Source organism: Salmo salar, chromosome 10 (assembly GCF_965601325.2).
Source record: "Salmo salar chromosome 10, fSalSal1, whole genome shotgun sequence".
NCBI lineage: Eukaryota > Metazoa > Chordata > Actinopteri > Salmoniformes > Salmonidae > Salmo > Salmo salar.
The window spans coordinates 16,639,039-16,653,776 of NC_138300.1; the positions used below are offsets into that span (position 1 = coordinate 16,639,039).

Consider the following 14,738-nt stretch of genomic DNA (forward strand, 5'->3'; position numbering starts at 1 on the left):
GGTAATTGCCTCAATTGAACCTAAATGAATCATGACCTCTCTGATTATTCTTCTGATTCTACACCTCCGAGGCCTAAGTGCAAAAAAGCCAGAACGGTGTGCACTGAGCAGGTCCCAGCGCCACCACCAAATGAAACGGTGAGAGAGGAGAAAGGAAGGGAAGGCACTGTTTCGGGAAAAGATCCACATCGGGCAGCAGGTGAGCAAGTGTCGGAGAATGTGGTGATGAGGCTTGTGGAACTTTATGTTGGCAAGGGGAGAAATGTCACAGTGGACAATTTCTTCACTTTACTGTCATTGGTGAACAAGTTGCTTGCAAATAAAACAAGCTTTGTCGGCACCATGAACAAAGCAAGACGGGAGCTTCCTCCCTCAAAATAAGGCATCTGCATAGTCGTTGTACTCCACAACGGTGCTGAAGAATGACAACACTCACACTATACCAATTAAAGTCAAGAAAATGTTTTTGTCATGAGCACCATGCATCCGACAGTTGCCATCGACGGGGACACAATAAAGAGAACCGGATACTGTTACGCACTATAACCAAAGATATGTCAATATTGCATAATACACATTGCCATATATATATATATATATATATATATATATGAACGCAACATGTAAAGTATTTGTCCCAGGTTTCATGAGCTGAAGTAAAAGATCCCAGAAACAATCAAAATGCTTATTTTGTGTGCAAATGTGTTTATCCCTGTTAGTGAGCATTTCTCTTTGGCCAAGATAATCCATCCACCTGACAGGTGTGGCATATCAAGAAGCTGATTAAACAGCATGATCATTACACAGGTGCACATTGTGCTGGCGACAATAAAAGGCCACTCAAAAATGTGCAGTTTTGTCACACAACACAATGCCACAGATGTCTGAAGTTTTGAGGGAGCGTCATTTGGCATGCTGACTGCAGGAATGTCCACCAGAGCTGTTGCCCGATAATGTTAATTTTTCGACCATAAGTTGCCTCCAACTTTGTTTTAGAGATTTGGCGGTACGTCCAACCGGTCTCACAACCGCAGACCATGTGTATGGCGTTGTGTGGGGGAGCGGTTTGCTGATGTCAACGTTGTGAACAGAGTTCCCCATGCTGGCAGTGGGGTTATAGTATGAGCAGGCATAAGCTACAGACAACGAACACAATTACGTTTTATTGATTGCAATTTGAATGCACAGAGATACTGAGTTCCTGAGGCCCATTGTCATGCCATTCACACCTCGTGTTTCAGAATGATAATGCATGGCCCCATGTCGCAAGGATCTGTACACAATTTTCCAATTGCCACTAGGCATGAAAGGGGGGGCAAAAGAATGGCATGCTCTGATCTGGTGGAAACGTCATAAAATAGGCAGACCTGAGTACTACTTATCCCTTGCGCAAAACAGCCTACGGCTGTGTTTGTCTGTACGGAGCTCACTAGCGCCAGAATATTTTATTCAATGTTTGCTAGCACTAGCTTTGGCTGGACCAAGTTAATACAATAGTTGATACAATGTTTCAAGTTTCTTGCAAACAGGCCATGCATAGCCAATGATTTTTATAGGATATTTTCTACCTTTGGGCTTCAATGTGGGACTATCATTTGTTTTTCAACAGGACAATGACCCAACATACCTCCAGGCTGTGTAAGGGCTATTTTACCAGCCAGCTATATGTTGATAATGTTGTCGTTCAGCCACGACTCCGTGAAAGCATAAGATATTACAGTTTTTAATGTCCCGTTGGTCGTTTAATCTTCCTCGTAGGTCGTCGATTTTATTTTCCAATGATTGCATGTTAGCTAGTAGAACGGAAAGCAGTAGGGGTTTATTCGATCGCCTATGAATTCTCAAAGGCAGCCCGACCTCCGTCTTCACGCAAATGACTGGGATTTGGGCCTGTTCCTGGGAAAGCAGTATGTCCTTCACGTCAGACTTTTTAAAGGAAAAAAAATGTATACATTAGCTATATCAGATGACCTGGCCTGCACAATCCCCCGACCTCAACCAAATTGAGATGGTTTGGGATTTGTCGGACCGCAGAGTGAAGGAAAAACAGCCAACAAGTGCTCAGCATATGTGGGAACTCCTTCAAGACTGTTGTAAAAGCATTCCAGGTGAAGCTGGTTGAGAGAATGCCAAGTGTGCAAAGCTGTCAAGGCATAGGGTGGCTATTTTTGGCTACTACATGATTTCATGTGTTATTTCATAATTTTGAAATCTTCACTATTCTACAGTGTAGAAAATAGTAAAAATCAAGAAAAACCCTTTGTGTAGGTGTGTCTAAACTTTTGTGTGTAGACAGACATCTATATCTCATATTTCGACCTATCAATTGGTCGAAAGAACAGAAGACTCTCGTTCTACCAAGGTTATTTTTTAGTCTGGCATGGCCCTAGTAAAGAGAGAGGAAGAGGCGAAGCGAGATGTTTCACTCTCGCCAAAATGTGTCCAAAATTAGCCCAATGTGTTTCTATGGGCTTATTTTGGACCTCAGCTTGTCGCCTGCCTTCCCTTCTTTGGGACAACGACTCCCATTATTATCAATCAAATGTATTTATAAATCCTGTTTTTACATCAGCCGATGTCACAAAGTGCTATACAGAAACCCAGCTTAAAACCCCAAACAGCAAGCAATGCAGATGTAGAAGCACGGTGGCTAGGAAAAACTCCCTAGAAAGGCAGGAACCTAGGAAGAAACCTAGAGAGGAACCAGGCTCTGAGGGGTGGCCAGTCCTCTTCTGGCTGTGCTGGGTGGAGATTATAACAGTACATGGCCAAGATGTTGAAACGTTTATAGATGACCAGCAGTGTCAAATAATAATCACAGTGGTTGTCGAGGGAGTAAATGTCAGTTGGCTTTTCATAGCCGATCATTCAGTTAGACAGTAGGTGCGGTGGGGAGAGGGTCGAAAACACCAGGTCCGGGACAATGTAGCACGTCCGGTGAACAAGTCAGGGTTCCATAGCCGCAGGCAGAACAGGTGAAACTGGAGCAGCAGCATGGCCAGGTGGACTGGGGACAGCATGGAGTCATCAGGCCAGGTAGTCTTGAGGCATGGTCCTAGGATGATATTATATTAGGATGATCATCTCGTCATTACATACAGATCTCTGGTGTAAATGGGAAGGTGCACACAGCACAGAAGGAGACGAGACCAAAAAGACAACATTGTAACAAGCGGCCATAAACGCTCATAGAAACAAAAGAAACAAAACCTTGATACCTTGCGATACAGGCATTTGGAATATCTTGCAAAACATTAATTCAACTTCATTAAATGTATCGTCCAGCCCTGTGTGTGTGTGTGTGTGTGTGTGTGTGTGTGTGTGTGTGTGTGTGTGTGTGTGTGTGTGTGTGTGTGTGTGTGTGTGTGTGTGTGTGTGTGTGTGTGTGTGTGTGTGTGTGTGTGTGTGTGTGTGTGTGTGTGTGTGTGTGTGTGTGTGTGTGTGTGTGTGTGTGTGTGTGTGTAAAAGGTCCAGTGCAACAAAAAAAAAGGGGCTCAATGCAAATAGTCCAGGTATCCATTTGATTAACTGTTCAGCAGTCTTATGGCTTGGAGGTAAAAGCTGTTCAGGAGCCTTTTGGTCCCAGACTTGTCGCTCCGGTACTGCTTCCATTGCGGTAACAGAGAGAACAGTCTATGACTTGGTGGCTGGAGTCTTTGACAATTTTTAGGTCTTTCCTCTGACACCGCCTGGTATAGAGGTCCTGGATTGCAGGATGTACTGGACAGTAACATTTTGAGGATCTGAGGGCCCATGACATATTTTCAGCCTCCTGAGGGGGGGAAGAGGCGTTGTCGTGCCCTCTTCAAGATTGTTGGTGTGTTTTGGCTCATGATGGGTTAGGGCTCAGCGGTATACCTTTTTTTACGATATACTGTTATTGCTGCACGGAACAGTTTGGGTTTTTACTTTACCTTCTATAACGGTATTTGAATGTTTGGTTTGTTAAATGTGATACGCAGTGTGTAACGTCCATTTTTATAGTTTACTTCGTTACTTGAGTCGTCTCTCGCCACTCTCTCTCTCTCTCGATGCCGCTTTCCACACAGACCTTTCACTCAAGGAGCTCATTTGTTGTTCCTCGACCACGAGACACTTGCGTTCAGTCTGCATGGTCAATGCAGCACATGCAACAATGTTAATGACAACGACACTGTTTTCACTTTGCTTCTTAATATACATCTACTAGCGTTTTATAATTACACTTAGTTTTTGTTTCTTACATCTGCAAACAGCTAGTTTGTCTTTTCTTAGCAAGTTGTTCCTAAATCTTGTTAGCTGCTGATTGTTAGCTGCTAATGCTAATCGCTATCTAGTTAATAAATGTACTGAGTAAAAGCAAACGTAATTAGCTATACAACCTGATAATACCACTGATGGTGTAGACTTAAATAAGCATGTTTGTGCAACAGTATCTTCTAAATTTAAAGAGGAATACACAAAGCAAGAATATGTTAGCTACATGAAGTAGCTAAGGGAAAACGTTCAATGTAGCTAAAGATTATAGGGTCCCCTAGGAAACGCATATCAACACTTTCGTTCCAACCCTGTCACAACTCCTCCCTGGCATTTCCATTCATTATCATGTCAAACAACACTGTATTCAAAGTGCCCACTATTATATTCTAACTATATAATTAGAATAATCATTCTATTTCCATGATTCCAACAGTTAACCCAAGTGTTATGCTCTAAATCGCCTGTCAAATCGCAATAACTGGTTAAAAATGAGGCCCAGATTTCTTGTGCGTATCGTGCAGCCCTACGTGGCAGTGTGGAAATGATCTCAAATGAGTGCAGGAAATGCTGACTTTTTTGGTTGAAGTTGAATTGAACAGTATAAAACAATCAGAAGGGACAAAAACCCATTGAAGTCACTTAGAATGTATGTGTTCCCACCCTAGGGTCACTCAGTACTCATAAAGCAAATTAAAAACTGTTATTATTCCAAAACACAAAACACTCTCATACCGTCCAATTTAAAAATGAATAAAATAAATATTTTGGGGGGGGCCATATCACCCAGCCCTATGATAGGTAATTAGTGATGTGGACACAGAGGAACTTGAAGCTCTCAACCCGCTCCAATACAGCCCCGTTGATGTGAATGGGGGCGTGCTCAGGCCTTTGTTTCCTGTAGTCCACGATTAACTCCTTTTTGTCTTGCTGACGTTGAAAGAGAAGTTGGTGTCCTGGCACCTAACTGCCAGGTCTCTGAGCTCCTCCCTGTAGGCTGTCTCATCGTCATCGGCGATTAGGCCCACCACCGTCGTGCCGTCGGCAAATTTAATGATGGCGTTGGAGTTGTGCCCGGCCACATAGTCATGGGTGAACAGGGAGTACAGGAGGGGACTAAGCATGCACCCCTGTGGTGGATGTGTTGTTACCTACCTTCACCACCTGGGTGCGGCCCATCAGGAAGTCCTGAATCCAGTTGCAGAGGGAGTTGTTTAATCCCTGGGTCCTTAGCTTAGTGATGAGCTTGGAGGGCACTATAGTGATCGCTAAGCTGTAGTCAATGAACAGCATTCTCATGTAGGGGTTCCTTTTGTCCAGGTGGGAAAGGGCAGTGTGAAGTGCAACAGCGATTGCGTCATCTGTGAATCAGTTGGGGCGGTATGCAGGCTTGAGCAGTAGGTATACTGGGGTATTTGGAAAAAGCCATGGGATGGTTTTTCAATAGCATCAAAAAAGGCTTGGTGAAATGGCCAAAATCTCATATCCCAATATAGGTCATTTCATATCCCGATACATATCACGATATACACATTTTCTGTAAATTCAATGAATAAATGGTTTATATAAAATGACCACATGTGAAGCCCTATTTCTTATTACATTTTGAATTATACTCAACAAATAAAAGGTATTTGGTACCTTGGGTCGTGTGTTTGCACCAACTCGCGAAACCCCCTGTTTCTCGACCGTGTAAATTGGGGCCATGTCTTTGCAGATTTAAGTTGTAATGGCAGCTGTTCTCCTTCCATCTTCGTGATTCTTTGCCATATGGTGTGCCGTGGGCAAAGCCTCTTGCAACGTCTGAGTCAGGGGTTTGTTTTGATCACTCGACTGTACTTTTTGGGGTAGACTCTCTGTACTGTTTCACATGATTCTTGCGTAGGTGGTAAGAGGTTAGTGGTGTTTGAGCCTGTTGTCGGGACCGGCCTGCGGCATATTTTGCAGAGGACAGTTTTCTGGTCCGTGTCAGACTTTTCATACCCAAACCATGTCCATGCGACCGAAGTAGCCCCTCTTTTAGGTACGGTCTCCATGCTCTGTGTCGCGTTCACTCTCCTCCATGTTTGTTTGTTTGTGTTGCAATTGCCGAACAATATTGTCGTAAAGAGTGATTTGCGACAACGAAATAAACGATAGAGCATAATATGAAATGATAGAGAAACGTCTCGTCATATCGCCCGGCCGTCAACCATTTTTTTGTACGTTTTTCAATGATTTTGAATATTTGTAGCAACTTTAAGTTAATACCTGCTGTCAACTTGTACAATACGTTAGGAGATAAAGCAGGTTGCGTTCTTCATTTCACATGTTACATTATGTTACATTATGAAACTTACCGTAGTTCCCCAGAACAGTTGAGCCAGTCATGTGTTCCTTGTAAAGTGCATAACAAGAGAAAGCGGGAGCTGGTGAGTCCAGTAAGACCCTTTTTAGTACTGTTTTCCTTTTGAATCAATTAATTTCACTCAGAATGTGCATGCAAATCAGGACAAATGGCAAGGTCTTTTCAATGCAAGTTCCGAATCACTGCCAGACAAAGATGTTTGCCTGTTGAGGTTATACGGAAGTAAAGTAATGCCCAGATCCATGTTCTTCCCTAGCCTGGTGCTTTTCTGAGACATTTTCCGTCTAGAAACAAAACTATGAATTGTTATATGGGTGCGGTATTCAGTGATTGGATCGTCCTTTCCTGATCAAAGGGCAGTAAGTTATATTGTGCTGCCCAAGTCATTCAGTGTCACAAACGTATTTTTTTTGTAAATATAGGATGCATGCTAAAACAGTGTGCTTGGCTAGATCATTGTGACAAAATAATATCCTTCTGCTCTCTGGGTAATTTGAATGAGCTTGCCAAAATCCTCAACGAACATAGCAGTAGGCTACCATATCATTACTTCATCAAAATTTAAACAGAATTTTACAGGAATGAGAAATCATATCAACACAATGTCTTTAGTGGCAGTTCAGTCTAGAATGGCTGATCGTAATTCCCAACAGTTCAGAATGGAATGCCCAAACCCAGAGATCAGAACACGCACATTCATTCAGCGCAACACACATTCGTCCTTTTTTAAATAATTACATCTCATATATATTAATTTAATTAATTAGCTGGCCCTTTTCTGTATAATTTGCCAATTTATTAAACACAGTTCAGCAGGAGCCTAACAATAGTGCCACAGAGTATAATAATGAATTTGATAGATATCGTCCCATCTTAGTTTAGTAGTTCCAGAATGAGATGAAACAACCTTGGGCTGGCTCCTAGGCCAGTGGTCTCACCTTTTTTTGTTAAAATGTTCATGCCAGGAACTGAGCAATGAATACAATTGGTTGAGGAGATACTGTCCTCTCGGAAGACTGCTTTATTCTCCGTTTTTGGAGAAGTAATAAAAATAACATATGCCGCTGAGGTCAGAGCTAAATTTGTCCCAGCCAGACAGTAGGGGAGACTGCTTCCTCTTGCTTTGTCGTCGTCCCTCTTGATCTTCCCTATGGTGAGCGAATTCAAAAGCAGATCTTCTCTCTGAACATTTTTTGGGTGAAAATTCATGATTCATCATACATATGGTCGTATAGGCAGGGGAATGAGTTTTTTTTGTGTGTTTTGCCCTTTGTGTTCAATAGGTGTCTTCATTAACATATTTAGATTATTAAATTCATTAAATAGCATTCATTTCTTTTTCTAGTAGAGTTGAATCTGATATTGCCCTCCCACTGTTAGTTAGTTATGTCATCACCACATGCAATGCTTAAGCCCGTAAATGGCCAATCCCTTTACTGTAGTGGTGTTTCTCGGCACTGTAGCTCTCTTGTCATGCAGGGCATGTCATATGGACCATATGAATTCTGTGCCCTCCCATTTTGAATTTGACACTACACCTGTGAACCACATTAGACATGACAGACATACCCTTTGTATACATTTTTCAAGCAGAAAAGGTCCACGTTTTAACCTATGCTATATAGCTTAATAGCAGCAAAATTGTAGATGAAATGTATACATTATATTCTGTCTTATTATCCATTTGCCATACTCTTAGTTCATGTCTTGGTCAATTTATTGTATTTAGTCTATTTTTACATAATGTACTTCTGCTATGTCATTGAGTCTAGGAATTTGAGGCCTCTGTTCACTTATCAGCTGCATGGTATTTATAGCATGTTGACGTTACAAAAAGTATCTCCAACAGTGACAGAGCCATAACCTATTATATTGTTTACTGTATGTGAGTTACTTATTAAAGGTCCAATATGCAGAAATTGCTCCGCCATTTCCTAGTTTCTAAAATTCGAATAATTCGCCTAATTTCAGTTTGTGACTAAACAAGCAGTCATTGTGTAGAGAATCATTGTACCACCTAATCCAGCTGTGAAATATATTTACCGTTACCATAAAATATTGTGTTTTCAGCTGTTTGAAGCTGGTCTAGCCCAAAAGTTACATATTGCAGCTTTAACTCAATTCATTTGTAATTTCATTACCGCTACACAAGTAGCATTTTCCATGTTGTCTGTGAGTTAGTCTCTCAGCCCATCCCTGAAGTCTTTGCTTCCCCAGTTGTAGATTCAGTTTGAATCCTTCCCTTTCTCCTCTATTTTTACATAATGTTATTGTACCTCTGCTATGTCATTGAGTCTAGGAATTTGAGGCGTCTGTTCACTTATCAGCTGCATGGTATTTATTAACACAAACCTCAACGATTTCATTAAACTGGGCTGTGTCGTCCAATAATCGGGTTGTAAAATGGCAGAGGGCTATGTTATGTCTGTGTATGTTATTATGAAGCAACTCTGAGCTTGGGAATGTTCTACTTCAACCTCTGGCTAATTACTTATACTGTAAGTCTGTATGGCCTCTGTCAGGGTGCAACTAAACTCCACAATAGCTAGCATTGCCTTGCGTTACGAGAATAGGATATTATATTTCTATGTCAAATGAATGATACTTCACTTTCCTCAAGGCCTTTGGAATCTCACTTCGTAGTCTCTAAGTAAAAGTGCCTGTCATGTTAAGTGTATGTTTGGTTTGAATATTTGAACATGCTGTTGACTTGAGTATTGAGTGTTCTCCTAACCACCCTGGTGTGTGTGTTTTCACAGGCATCCGCTCATGGGATGTGGACCTGACATTCTGTAACCTGGACGAGCAGCTCAAGCTCTTTGTGTCTCGACACTCTGCCTTCTTCTCGGAAGAAATAAAAGGTAAGGAGCTTTTTTTCCCATCCGTCTATCCTTCTGGGTAAAAACATCAGTGACTGAACTGTAAAACACCTCCCTGTTGGCCCTCAGTATTAAGTCTCTTGACGCGATGGTGATCATGGCAAGGGATCCATCGTCCTTGATCGGCTTGGTTTCGACTGTACGTCATTATCCGCTTCAACACAGAAAATGACATCTTAGTGGTTGCTGTTGTGGTTGGTATAGTGAGGACCAGCTGCAGTAACTTGCGACAGTCTGTGTCAGGTCATACTGGAACAAGAAGCTGAGGAGCTGTCCAGGTGATTTGTGTTGTACCATTTGTGAACTGTACTTGGAATATTTTGACAGGCTCTCGTTTGCTGGTGTTGTGAAATTGTTCCAATTTTTTTTTGCGGTCCACTGAGCCAAGGCAATTAAGTTCACCAAATTGGTCAAACCTGGCTCTCTACTGAAGATAGATATTGTCCAGTATGTTGTCGTAGATTCGCCCCCTCTATACTCCGTTTACTATGAGTTTCGCTTTCTGCCAGGCCCAGTTCATTACAATTCAGCTCAAATCGCTCATAGGAACTAGAAGTCTTGCCGCTGCCGTTCCGGTGCTTTCATTGTGTCACTGATACGGTGGAAAATTCCATCATAGCCCGTGAGCAAAAAGCAAACACAGTGGCGGTCTCTAAATAGGTTGATAACGGCTCATTTCTTTTCAGCAAAGGCATGTAGTAGTTCCACATAGTTGTCCCTGGGCCTGTTTGCTGCCACTCATCGTTACTGCGAAATGCCAACTCCTGTTGACATAGGTAGCATTAATTAGCTAGGTCTTAAAAAATCGCACCATTCTCTTTGACCTTTGCATTGTGCATGCTGATGTTCAATCTCCATTGTTCATTCAATGCCAGATCTATCCGTGAGCTGCCAAATGTCTGAAGCGCTATCGATCTAAATGATGCCATTATTTGTCCTGTCCAAATATTGACCCATACTTGTACGCCTGCTCTTATTTTCATTATGTTGTCCGGCTCCTTATCAAAGTTCATTCAATGAGTTACATTGAATATCTGTGTGAATGCGGTTTATGACCCACTTTTCAAACTCGACAGCTGTGAAACTGAGCAAAGACACATGATGAAAAGCAAAAAAAGCATTACTAATTTTCTGTGAAACACATTGTTACATCTCATGATAGTCACAGTTCTTAGAGAAGATGCCATAAGCATAAATTAGTCAATCATTCTAAATAGTACAAGAGTTGCTTTGAATGAGAATAACCATTCTGCCATGCTCCAACAAACTGAGTCATTGGAACCTTTTTACATTCCTCTATAACTTACAATCCATTTTGCATTCTATTATTTATCCCTGTTAGGTGTGTGTGTGTCTCCCTCCCTGCTGTTGGCATGCTGGTCCACAGTGGTTAGCAACACGGCAGTACCCTTGGACTTGGGGTTTGCGTGCGGAGAGGCCGTGGCAGCCGTTAACTGGGGGCTGCAAGCCGCTTGTGGATTAGAAAGTTTGACTTGCTCGGCTGGTCAGGGTCTGCTCAGTCAGGCAAACACCAGCGAGTTTACACTTGCCCAGCATCTTCACACTCGAGTGGAGATGGAACTCGCTTCCCCACGAGATTTTATCTCCTGTGATAACTCCATCTTTTATATCTGGTTGCTCTGCCAGCGTCTTTCAATTCAGCTTCACTGAAAAGCCTCATTCGGATAGACTGAACTTTTCAGATGAGTGGCTATTTATTTCTCTATCCAGATAATCGACAATACATCTGGAAAAATTCTAGAATTGACTTTGAGAAAAATCCTTGTTTTGTCTTTACTTCTCCTCAGCCAAAAATCTACTTGAGAAATCTAGCAGAGTATCACCAGCCTTGGTCAAGGCAGAAAGCGTGTGCCCTTCTGGGTTATCTGCCGCTAATAATAGACATGAGTCAATGTTTTATTTGACTGGCTTGGGAAGGTGTATGCAATGCCATGGGTGGTTAACGGGTGCTGTCCACTACCAGTGGCCAGCTGGCTGTTTCTTCATGTCAGGTCAGTTTATAATTTAAGCTAAGTGATGTTTTCCAAAGCCCAGATAGCGACCCACCTAAGTTACAGCAGGAGTTGTCTTGCATAGCCAGATGTCGTATTCTCATGTTTGCTCTGTATACTGACGCCTAGAAATGTCAGGTTTCTCAAGGTGAGAACACTCCTGTGAGATCCAGAGGCCAACAAGCAACCTCCTTTTTGTCTACTTGTAGAGTAACTTAAAAGCCACGCACACCAGACTATAGCCGTAGAAATATTGCAATTAGATCTGTACTCTGGAGACAATCTTATTGGGCCTCAAGTGTTCTTCCTTTACGCCTCGACAATACAACTTCAGCAGAGTAGCTCCTTCGTACTGTTATTTGTATCTTTGCCGTGTAGTTTGCGTGGAGAGTTAGTGATAATGTTAGTGGGGTGGACAGAGGAATGAGACTGGTTGGTTGATGGAAAGCAGAGAGAGAAATCACAGGGAGAGTGGTAGGAGAGAGTGTGTGTGTGACCTCACAGCTGAAAATAGTTTGCCACAGCTGCACCATCCTCGCCCTGAAGCCCATCTTCCCTCAGTCACCAGAACATTTGTTTATCCTCGGGGCAACTTTCTCCTCAAGTATCAAGAACTACCTCGCCCAACCTTCAGTCCTCACCCATTCACAATCCGTGTGTCACACCCCAACACCCACAATACATCCACACTGGCACTTTCATGCTAGCCCAGGCTATCGCAACTCTGTAAAAGGAATACTATGTTACTGCAGTGCTCCACTATGGAATCTGTGCTGCAGAGCCTCTTCCGGGCAGCAGGCTGACTAATGGCAGGCTAGCTGTTGAGGAATGTGTGGCATCAGAGCCTGTATGTGTGTTTTTACACTAGAGGAGTGCTACTGGGCAGGGTAGTGCTGGATGGAGGAGCATGACAGTCATCAGGGGACACATGGTGTGCCACACAGTGCCTTGCCTTGCTCTCATTTCACAGGCCTACAGTATAACCTTATCCAGAATGGGCTAATTCATGACAAATACCTAATACAAATAAGTTAGAATATACATTTATATTGGAGGAAAGTTACCAAGCAAGAGTGACACAGTTTTAGTAATTAGGCTACTCTATAGCTGTAAGCTAATGGATATTAGAGGTCGACCGATTAATCGGAATGGCCGATTTTAAATCGTGCCGATTTCAAGTTTTCATAACAATCGGTAATCGGCATTTTTGGACACCGATCATGGCCGATTACATTGCACTCCACGAGGAGACTGCGTGGCAGGCTGACTACCTGTTATGCGAGTGCAGCAAGGAGCCAAGGTAAGGTGCTAGCTAGCATTAAACATATCTTATTAAAAAAATATATCTTAACATAATCACTAGTTAACTAGACATGGTTGATGATATTACTAGTTTATCTAGCTTGTCCTGCGTTGCATATAATCGATGCGGTGCCTGTTAATTTATCATTGAATCATAGCCTACTTTAACAAGCACATTCGTGAAAAAAAGCACTGTTGCACCAATGTGTACCTAAACATCAACGCCTTTCTTAAAATCAATACACAAGTATATCTTTTTAAACCTGCATATTTAGTTAATATTGCCTGCTAAAATGAATTTCTTTTAACTAGGGAAATTGTGTCACTTCTCTTGCGTTCTGTTCAACAGAGTCAGGGTATATGCAGCAGTTTGGGCCGCCTGGCTCATTGCGAACTGTGAAGACAATTTCTTCCTAACAAAGACAGCCAACTTCGCCAAACGGGGGATGATTTAACAAAGCGCATTTGCGAAAAAAGCACAATCGTTGCACGAATGTACCTAACCATAAACATCCATGCCCTTCTTAAAATCAATACACAGAAGTATATATTTTTAAACCTGCGTTTTTAGTTAAAAGAAATTCATGTTAGCAGGCAATATTAAACTAGGGAAATTGTGTCATTTCTCTTGCGTTTATAGCACGCAGTCTGGTATATGCAACAGTTTGGGCCGCCTGGCTCGTTGTGAACTAATTTGCCAGAATTTTATGTAATTATAACATTGAAGGTTGTGCAATGTAACAGGAATATTTAGACTTATGGATGCCACCCGTTAGATAAAATACGGAACGGTTCCGTATTTCACTGAAAGAATAAACGTTTTATTTTCGAAATGATAGTTTCCGGATTTGACCATATTAATGATCTAAGGCTCGTATTTCTGTATGTTATAATTAAGTCTATGATTTGATATTTGATAGAGCAGTCTGACTGAGCGGTGGTAGGCAGCAGCAGGCTCGTAAGCATTCATTCAAACAGCACTTTCGTGCGTTTGCCAGCAGCTCTTCGCAATGCTTCAAGCATTGCGCTGTTTTACTTCAAGCCTATCAACTCCCAAGATTAGGCTGGTGTAACCGATGTGAAATGGCTAGCTAGTTAGCGGGGTGCGCGCTAATAGCGTTTCAAACGTCACTCGCTCTGAGACTTAGAGTAGTTTTTCCCCTTGCTCTGCAAGGGCCGCGGCTTTTGTGGAGCGATGGGTAATGATGCTTCGAGGGTGGCTGTTGTCGATGTGTTCCTGGTTCGAGCCCAGGTAGGGGCGAGGAGAGGGACAGAAGCTATACTGTTACACTGGCAATACTAAAGTGCCTATAAGAACATCCAATAGTCAAAGGTATATGAAATACAAATGGTATAGAGAGAAATAGTCCTATAATTCCTACAATAACCTCAACCTAAAACTTCTTACCTGGGAATATTGAAGTCTCATGTTAAAAGGAACCACCAGCTTTCATATGTTCTTATGTTCTGAGCAAGGAACTTAAACGTTAGCTTTCTTACATGGCACATATTGCACTTTTACTTTCTTCTCCAACACTGGGTTTTTGCATTATTTAAACCAAATTGAACATGTTTCATTATTTATTTGAGGATAAATTGATTTGATTGATATATTAAGTTAAAATAAGTGTTCATTCAGTATTGTTGTAATTGTCATTATTACAAATAAAAAAAAGTATTAAAAGAATTGGCCGATTTAATTGGTATCGGCCTTTTCTGGTCCTCCAATAATCGGTATCGGCGTTGAAAAATCATAATCGGTCGACCTCTAATGAATATGATACTGATAGATATCTGTTTTGGAAAAGGGGACTTCTACCCTTGTGATGCTGACTCTCCTGTTACAGTGGGCAGGGCTCCAGGCTGTCTCTCCTGTTACAGTGGGCAGGGCTCCAGGCTGGCTGTCTCTCCTGTTACAGCGGGCAGGGCTCCAGGCTGGCTGTCTCTCCTGTTACAGTGGGC

General features: G+C 42.1%; 1 protein-coding gene across 1 annotated transcript in view; it reads left to right on the forward strand.

Annotated features, from left to right (window-relative positions):
* The window catches only part of LOC106613609 (microtubule-associated protein 1S), a 50,596-nt gene that overhangs the window by 7,167 nt on the left and 28,691 nt on the right, over positions 1-14,738 (forward strand). The window contains exon 2 of the mRNA XM_014216043.3: positions 9,343-9,444. Within this exon, the coding sequence (XP_014071518.1) occupies positions 9,343-9,444 (102 nt within the window). The remainder of the gene's footprint in view (positions 1-9,342; positions 9,445-14,738) is intronic.